The sequence below is a fragment of the Rattus norvegicus genome, chromosome X (assembly GCF_036323735.1).
Source record: "Rattus norvegicus strain BN/NHsdMcwi chromosome X, GRCr8, whole genome shotgun sequence".
NCBI lineage: Eukaryota > Metazoa > Chordata > Mammalia > Rodentia > Muridae > Rattus > Rattus norvegicus.
The window spans coordinates 102428661-102438423 of NC_086039.1; the positions used below are offsets into that span (position 1 = coordinate 102428661).

General features: G+C 40.8%; 1 protein-coding gene across 2 annotated transcripts in view; it reads right to left on the reverse strand.

Annotated features, from left to right (window-relative positions):
• Window positions 1–533: 533 nt before the first annotated feature.
• Window positions 534–9763, reverse strand: part of Nxf2 (nuclear RNA export factor 2) — a 21155-nt gene continuing 11925 nt past the window's right edge. For both annotated transcript variants that reach the window (XM_002730283.7, XM_017602353.3), the window contains exons 16-22: window positions 9700–9758; window positions 9472–9587; window positions 9340–9382; window positions 8712–8784; window positions 8039–8218; window positions 900–960; window positions 534–787 (exon numbers count right to left, since the gene is read on the reverse strand). In XM_002730283.7, coding sequence (XP_002730329.2) covers window positions 752–787; window positions 900–960; window positions 8039–8218; window positions 8712–8784; window positions 9340–9382; window positions 9472–9587; window positions 9700–9758 — 568 coding nt within the window. In that variant the 3' untranslated portion in view covers window positions 534–751. The remainder of the gene's footprint in view (window positions 788–899; window positions 961–8038; window positions 8219–8711; window positions 8785–9339; window positions 9383–9471; window positions 9588–9699; window positions 9759–9763) is intronic.

Consider the following 9763-nt stretch of genomic DNA (forward strand, 5'->3'; position numbering starts at 1 on the left):
ATTTGACTATTTATTGTCTAGTACAAGCATTACAAAAATGGAGGAAATCCATGAGACAGGAAACAAATTTTGTAGATTTCTCATTTTTAACACTTGCTTAGAAATGGTAATTTCTAATTGCCTCTCTTTGTGAAAGGTCCCACAGAACTGTCCAAACAGAAAGATTGCGTGCTCTATTGTTTGGTAGTGACAACCAGTGTCTGAACGCCCTTCTGTAAAACCTAGTGATAGAGCACCCTGCATCTTCCCTATGAGCAAAGCTTCCAGACAGGCTGGCACTCCCAATCTCCAGCCGGGTCTAATGTTTTTTTTTTTTATAACACTTTTTGTACAGCTCCTTCCAGAACCTTAGGCAGAAAGCATGAGCTCTTTGCCTGGGGATTTAGTCACAATGTTTCCACTAAAGCAAACCTTATGAATCTGTTTAGGGCCAGCCAGAGGTTAAAGTGGTAGAAGTTTGGAAACAAAGGTCCTGTTGGTCCTGACAACTCTGGCTCTTGGCTGAGGCAGGAGAAAAGCACTTCAGGACATAATGAGCAAAGTAAAGCAATTCTTTATTATGAAATAACAACTTCAGAGAGAAACAGAGAAAAAAATGCCCCTGTGGAGAGGGAGGTTCTGTTACTTGGTTTACATGTAAATTTTGCTTTTTGGCCAGCCAGGCCTCTATTCTCAGGAGTGGAAAAAGCCATAGAAAGAAATAATGTGGACGAGGAGGAATACTATATCCACACGATGTCCTTAGTATCCTTTATTTGAAGAATTCCTTTGGGATTTTGCCCTCATTCTGCAGGGAAAGAGTTAAAATGTCAATGTCAGAAGAGACCTGAATTTGATCCCTAGTCTTGCTGAAAGCATAGAAACACCCCTGTTTTACCTATTAGATTCTCAGAGCTCACCTGGAGGGCAGTGAAGGCCTCACCCGCTTTGGTGTAGTCCCATTCGTTATCTTCAAGGCACCTGGGTGACAGAAAGAACACGATCAGCTAAATAGATACAGAAAGCACCTTCGATGGAATCCCACACTGCTTCCTGAAAAATGCCCTAAACAGAGTAGAAAGTAAGGGACCATATATCAACACAGAAGAAGCTTTAAATAATAACCTTAGAGACAACATTATTCTAAGCAGTGAAAAGCTCAAGGTACTAAGATCAGTGGGCTAAGACAAGGGTGTTTACTCTTTCCACCTCTTTTGAACACAGGTCTTGAAGTCTTACCTAGAGCTGTAAGAGAAAGAGGTAAGGGGATGTAACTAGGGAAAGAAAGTGGAAATGGGACTCCTTATTTGTACATGGTATGATTCTATATCTAAGGGAACACACTAATGATTCAACCATGAAAAATTCTTAGAATTAACAAATACTTTCAGCAAAGAGGCCAGGTACCAAACCAACATTCTTTCAAAATTCTTAGCCTTCTAACATATCAATGTCAGACTGAGAAAGAATTATGGGAATAATTCTATTAACAACAGACTCAAAAATAACTTGGAATGTACCTAACCAAGAAGTGAAATACATGTAAAATGAAAACTTAAAAACACCATAGAAAAAACAGTGAAAGAAACTAGAAGGTAGAAAGACCTATACTTACGAATCAGAGAAAAGAGTATTGTGAAATATGTATTCTACAAAATGATCTATCAATTCAATACAATCTCAATAAAACTTGCAACTCGATTCTTCACAGAAACAAGAAAAGCAATCCAATTTTATATGAAAATACAAAATCCTCTGTATAGCCAAAGCAATTCTGAGCAAGAAGAATAATGCTGGAGGCATTACCATACTTGACTTCAAGTTATAGTAAAAAAAAAAAACCAAAAACATTATAATATAAACATCAGGAGACTGGCACAAAGATAGACATGAAGAAATGGATCAATAGAATAGGAGAGGCCCAGATTGAACTCCATGCAACTAGCCACCTGATGTTTGCTAGAGGTAAACAATACAGATGGAGAAAAGAAAGTTTTCTTCAACAAATGGTTAAAATCCAGAAAAACTGGGTATTGACTTATAGGAGAATGAAACCATATTCATCTTTTCTCTGCTCTCTCTCTCTCTCTCTCTCTCTCTCTCTCTCTCTCTCTCTCTCTCTCTCTCTCTCTCTCACACACACACACACACACACACACACACACACACACACATGCAAAACTCCAAATGGATGAAGGACATCAATAGATAACCTGAAATCATCAAACTTCCAGAGAAAAAAGTCCGAGCACACTACAGGATACAGGTATAAGTAAGAACTTTCTGAATGGGACTCCAAGCAGCTCAACCAACAATTAACAAATGGAACTCTGTAAGATTAAAAGTTTCTGTAGAGAAAGGAAACTCAATTGAGTAGAGAGGCAGCCCCAAAAAAAGGAGGAAATATTTGTCAGCTATATATATATCTGACAGAGGATTAGTATCAAAAATATACTAATACAAAACAAAACAAAAATAAAAACCCTGGACATCAAGGAAACAACCCAATCCCAGTAAAAAAATGCTTTGGGACAGATTAGAAAGTTCTCAAAATAAGAAATCTTCAATCCTACATAGAACAGGGAACAAAATAATCACAAGAACTAGAGGGAGGGAGTGATTTGGGAGGGAGAGGAGGGGGAGGGAAGAAAAAAAGGGCCAGGAAAAGATACTGGAAGGGACAGGAGAGAAGTATAGAAGATAAGGGAATTGAATAGAAACATGTAGAAGAGAGGAAGGAGAACTGGGATAGCCACTAGAAAGTCCCAGACTCCAGGGAAGTCAGAGGCTCCCAGGAGCCATTGGCAGTGGTTCTAGCTGAAATAACCAACAAAGGGGAGATACAACCTGTAGAGACCATCTCCAGTAGATAGCCCCCAGTTGAGGGATGGGGCCACCCAGACATCTCAAAAATATTAATCCAGAATTGCTCCTGTCAAGAGGAAATGCAGGGACAAAGAGTGGAGCAGAGACTAAAGGAAAGGCCATCCAGAGACTGCCCCACCTAGGGATCCATGTCATCTGCAGACACCAAACACAGAAACTATTACTGATGCCAAGAAGTGCATGCTGATATGAGCCTGGTTTGGCTGTCCTCTGAGAGGCTCTGCCAGAGCATGACAAATAGAGATGCTGATGCACAGAGCCAAACATCAGACTTAGCACGGGGACCACAATGGAGAAGTTAGGGCAAGAACTGTAGGAGCTGAAGGGGTTTGCAGTCTCATAGGAAGAACAGCAATGTCTCCCAACCAGAATCCCCTAGGCTCCCAGGGACTAAACCACCAACCAAAGAGTACACAGGGAGGGATCCATGGCTCCAGATACATATGTGGCAGAGGATGGCCTTATCTGACATCAATGGGAGGGGAGGGAAGCTTGATACCCCAGTGTAGGAGGATGCTAGAGGGGTGAGGTGGGAGTGAGTGAATGGGTAGAGGAGCACCCTCATAGAGGCAAAGGGGGGGAATCGGATGGGGATTGGTGGGGGGGTAACTAGGAAGGGGCATATCATTTGAAAGGTAAATGAATAAAATGATTCATAAAAAAGAAAGAAAAAAAGAAATGTTAATGATTAATGAATACTTTTAAAACTGTTTCAATACCATTAGCCATCCTGGAAATGCAAATTAAAATTAATTTGAGGTTCTATTTCACCCCACGCAAATTAATCATTACCAAAAAATGTCAAGTGATGACTGGTGAGGTTGTAGGGAAAGGGAACTTCTATTACCTTTTTGTGGGATTGTAGACTGGTGTAGAAACAATGGAATCAGTGCGGACATTTTTCACAAAATTAAAAATGTAAATTCCTTATGTCCCTGCTATATTGCCCCTAAGCATATTATCAAAGAACTTCATACCATGCAATAGAGATGCCTGTGCATCCATGCTCATCGCAGCTCTATTCAAAATAGCTGGGAAACGGAATCAACCTGGATGGGTCCATGTACTGACAATGCAAACATGGAACCTATCCACAATGGAAGTTAGGCATGTTAGACTGATGTGACACAGGCCCAGAAAGACCAACTCTGTCCATTTTCTTTCCTACATTTGAACTTACATTTCTGTACTTAATTTTGAATGCCCATAGAGAACAAGGGACACAAAGTGGGAGAGATATGACAGGGATTTGAAAGTAGAAGAGAATGCTGGCTATGAAAAGGCCTAAATGGGGCTGGGATAGAGGGCTGGGGGAAATAAAGGTGGGAAATTAATGAAAAGTAAGGATGCGAGGGGAAAAATCATGTACAACTCAGTTACTTGAAACTAAAGATATAATTTAAAATTCTGTTTTTAAAATTTTTATACTGATTATTCTACGTGTATGTGTGTTTGCCTGCCTGCACGCATGTATACTGTGTGCATTCCTGGTACCTGAGACGGACAGAAGAAAGCATCTCATTCCCTGGATCACAGTTACAGACGCTTGCGAAGTAACTATGAACCAAGCCTATGTCCTCTGGGTGAGGACTTCAAAATACAAGTGCTCTTAAATGCTGAGCCGATCTCCAGTCCCTAATTTTAAATTTGTAAGTTAAAACATATTAAAACCACAGGGAATGGGGCTACACTGCACAGAAAATGTTGCATCGTAGTTTCCTATTAGACTAAAATCTTCTACTTTGGGCAGAGGATCATTAAGACACAGAATGTTAAAAAGGAAGCAAAATGACGGGATAGTATAAGAGAAGGTGATCTTGTGATCACCTTCTGCACTTCCCTCCTGCCCAAGTCCATGTTAACAAGTCTATTGTTGTTGTCCTTGTTTAGCTCATGTTTAGGCGGTCAGTCATGATGGTGAGATAGGTGTAGTTTCGGACATCCCTAAAAGACACAATCTCGTACAGCAAACTACCATTTCTGTTGGCTCTTAAAATCTTTCTGCCTCCACTTCTGCAATGATCCCTTAGCGTTATATGCAGGCAACTAGGAAATGGTGAGAAAGGGAAAAATAATCAGACCTGGGAAAATAAACATTCAAGGAACATACAGAATGAGTAGGTTATATTGATGTATTTAGGAATGCATAGACACACACACACACACACACACACACACACAGGGAAAGAGAGAGAGAGAGAGAGAGAGAGAGAGAGAGAGAGAGAGAGAGAGAGGGCCATGAATTTGAAAGAGAGCAAAGGGGCAAAAGTGAGAGGGTTTGAAGGGAAGAAGAACGGGATGGGGTAAATGGTGTAATTATAATCTCAAAAACTAAAATTATTTTAATGTGAAACATAAACAATTCAGTAGCTTCAGAACATCACAGAAACTGACCAGATTCACCTGGACCCTTCCTCCTCAAGCCTACATAAGCACTAAGGACTGCTAAGAGGCACTCTGAGACAAGCTGAGCTGCCTAGAAGTCACTCAGACCAGCCAAGTAGCCGGGAAGAAGAGATGAGCTAAGCTGCCTAGAAGCTCTTCAGCCTCTTGAGCTGCTTACAGATTGTGGAATGCACTTTAGCTTTCCTGCTTTTGTGAACTGTCATCTATGCTCGCATAGGTTTTGGCCATGCCACTGTATAAGTCAGTTATGCTGTGAGTAACCTCTCCTCACCTAAGTTCCTGTTTAAAGAATGTTACTGGAAGAGCTTGAAGGGGCTCGAGACCCCAAAAGTACAACAATGTCAAGCAACCAGAGCTTCCAGGGACTAAGCCACTACCTAAAGACTATACATGGACTGACCCTGGACTCTGACCCCATAGGTAGCAATGAATATCCTAGTAAGAGCACCAGTGGAAGGGGAAGCCCTGGGTCCTGCTAAGACTGAACCCCCAGTGAACTAGACTATGGGGGGAGGGCGGCAATGGGGGGGAGGATGGGGAGGGGAACACCCATAGAGAAGGGGAGGGAGAGGTGCTAGGGGGATGTTGGCCCGGAAACCAGGAAAAGGAATAACAATCGAAATGTAAATAAGAAATACTCAAGTTAATAAAGATGAAAAAAAAAGTGGTAACAAGTTGGACTTCGGTAGTGTCATTACTTTGGCCTGTCACCAATTCCATATCTGGGGTTTCTTCTTCCAAGGTTTGTCTAGTTCACAAGAATCTATCGTATAACTTGGACAGATTCATTCTAAGTTATCTCAGGACAGAACTGTTCAATTCAGTTCTGTGACTATGATCATTAAGCTGACTTGTGAACTAGACACACCTTGGAAAAAGAAACCCCAATTTGGGAACCGCTTACACAGATTGGCCTATAGATATGTTTAGGTGGCATTTTCTTGATATTAATAGATGGAGCAAGGGTTAGCCCAGTAAGGGCAATCCAATCCCTGTGTGGGTGGGCCAGGGTTATACAAGAAATCAGGCTAAGCAGAGAGCAAAGCAGTAAGCAGCATTTCTCTACAGTCTCTGATTGGGTCACAACCTTCACGTTACTGCTCTGTATTTCCATGATGACTGACTAATGTGTAAGCCAAACAAGCCATCTCCTCCCTAAACTACTTTTGAAAATGGCATTTATCACAACAGTAGGAAAACAAACTAGGATAGTGAGCCTTAATCTTCATGTGTCTGTATATTCATACCTTCCTTCAGGCTTAGGAAGTTTCCCATTATTATTTATAAGATTCCCACTCCTTTGTCAGCAGAGAAAATGCCTTTCTGAACACCAATAACTCAAAAAATCTGCTGTTTAGTACTCTCTCAAAGTTCCCATAACTTTCTCCATTCTTCACTATTTGCCCCAGCTCTATTTTTCATGTTTACTAACTGTTCTGAATGCTGTATCCTCAAATTCTTGCCATCTATCACATGTTAAAGTTTACTGAAGACTCTCACAAACAGATGCAAAATATGATCAAAAACCAAGCATTTGTCGAGTTTCTCTTAAGAGTATTGAAATATTTCTGACTTTATGATTATTTAGCTTACTTGAAGCAAGTGTTAATTTTTTTTTTTTGTATCTGGAAGTTATCCTATAATGATTACTGCACAATGGAGGAGAGGTGATGGTAGTTGTCTTTTTTACTTCTGTACTAATACAGTTCCCTTTGTTCAGTCATGAGGCATTTACATGGTGTTAAGGGGTATGGGGTGTGGGGCTCTAACAAGCACTCAGTTTTACTGAGGAAGGACTGGTACTTGTTTTCAAATCTCAGTTCTGAACTCTTGCTCAAATGAGTAGTCCTATGGACGGCATATATGACATGGTATGGGGTTTGAGTGTAAATGGCTTCCGTACACTTATATATTTTAAAGCTTAGTCACCCTGGAAGTGGAATTATTTGAGAAGGGTTAGGAGGTGTGGCCATCTGGGAGGAAGTCTGAGCTTCAAAAGTCTCTCTGTAACCTACAAATCAAGATATAAAGCTCTCAGCTACTACTCCAGGCCGATGCCTGTCAGCTTTCTGCTATATGATCATCATGGAATAATCCTCTAAAATTGTAATCAAGACCCCAATTATATGCTTTCTTTTATAAGAGTTTCCTTGATCATAGTATTTTTTATAGCAATAGAACAGTAATGAAGACACATGGGCTTTTTATTCCTGTCTTATATGATGCTTCTTTTCATCATTTTGTTATAGTAAAGGCGGACATGATGGTTTTCCACCTGATAAGTTCGTAACCCAGTCAATTGGTGCTGGAATACTGTTCAGCATGTTTGTGTGAGTAGATATCAGTGGGAAGACTTTGTTTATCTGTTAGACTTCCCTGCTCCCCCTTAGAGTTTTTGAGTACTTGTTCCTCTTTATGCTTGTATAAATGAAACTGTTTTCTTAATGTAGTTTTGGTACCTTTAATATTAATACACGGACATACAAATTATTGCATTATTAATCTTATATCCTAAAACATTTTGAATTTTTTCACTTCTAGTAGTTTCTTATTGCATTCCTTATGTTTTTCTATATGCAACACAGATGTTGTGGTGTTTCAAAATCCTTTTCAAATATCAGTATAAAATATCAGTATAAATTAGGATGTACATCCTAAACTCACTTTGGGAAGAGAAGTAAATATTGTAATTATTTTTCAAATTGTCTGCACAGTACCATTATTCACTTGATCTCTCAGCCCATTTCTGTGCAAACCCCATACTCACTTCTGAGACCAATCAAGTTTCATTCCAGATTGCACAGAGAAAGACTTCACCATTTCCTGCTGCTCTGCAGAGAGTAAAGGCTTGAGAGAAGTGTCGGGTGCAGGCGACGATGTGAAGGCCTTTTGTATCTCTTTGGGACTGGCATTCCTCACAATCAACTCATCGTTCATGATGCAAATTCTGAAGGAAAAAATGGACAGTAAGACAAGGAAAGAAACAGATAAGCTTACATTATCAATGGCAATCCTGTATTAACCGCCAAATACTAACCATACTGTTTCTGCATTCCATCTGTTCCTGGCTCCCAACATCCTTGTTTGGCTCTGTCTACCCATCCCATATAAAGTTCAACCTTTTAAAGAGCAACTTGACTAGAGTTTCGAATTTTACCCCAATGTATTTACCCTGTACAACAAAGGAAGACCCTGAATCAGAGATAAACCCCATTGTCTTGGCCAATGACACAACATGTAAATATCCTATCAGGAAAGAACCTAGAATTCTGATCCCAAAGTCCACACTCTCAAACACAAAGCTTCACTGTTGGATCTATCTATCTGTTGGCCTTCTAGAAAATAGAATATTGAAAACACCCTGCGAACCGCACTATCGCATTGCCACACTGCTGGCTTTGGGGAGGTGCAGGAATTTCCAGAAGCAGCACAGCACAGACCTTGAATCGCTGCAGGGGATAGCAATGAAGATCCTGGTGAAGGCACGGATGCAGCCTTGACATTTTCCTTCCACTTCAAGGACAAGAAACAGTGTTTTCTTAGATTAGCGCTTTACTTACATACTCAAACAGCATTCTCAATTCGGGGTCTTATACTGTAGGGGTCAGAACTAGTCAGTTCTTGGCCTAGAGTCAGGAGGATATGGCATGAATGGGGAGGGCAAGAAGGGTAATACTTCATTCCCATTTGATGTGTGTCTTACAACATTTTGAAGCCTGGGATAAATCCCTTCCAGTGTTCAATTGGTCTTTTTCACATTTGTCACATAGATGAGTTTAATTAGTCACATTTTACAAACAGAGAACTGGAGATGTTATGAAACTGGCCCAAATCTACAGAATACTGAGTTGAAATGAGAAGCCACAAGCCCCATGGTCTGGGTTCCTTACCTGTTAGCAATTTGGTAGAAAGGCATGGACAAAGTCAGATTAGGATGGTTTGTGGGCAGTAGAACATGGAGGAGGAAAGGAAGGGTACAGAATGAGAGAAACTGGACAACTGCTCGGTGGTGCCTATCTAGTGGAGGAAGCACAGCGGATCTAGAAAGGGAATTCTACAGATACTCACCTTCCTTGAACAGTCCGTTGACAGAAAAACAGAGCATCATTTCCTGATAAAGGGAAGACAGTATGAGCTATGAGCTCAGGATCCTCCCTCCCTCCCTCCAGATTTCTGTGTCTGACCTACAGAGGTACTCACCGAGTGGAAACACAGGTCCACCCAGAAAGAGCAAAGATCATGCTGAGTTTTTGGTAACAAGCTAAGCGAGGTCACGATGTCATGTTTTGTGTGCTTCAGCAACTGCACTCGCATGTCTACAGAGGAGTGAAGAAGCCAAGATCACCAGCATGACAGAGCCTGGCTACTGACCCCGAAAACCGTCCCCTTCAGTCCCTTACCCCGCCCAGTCCTCTCCATCACACTTACTCGAGTCTTGCTGTTTCTTTATATCTCTGTTATATTTTAAATACTCTTCCAAGTTGTCCCTGGG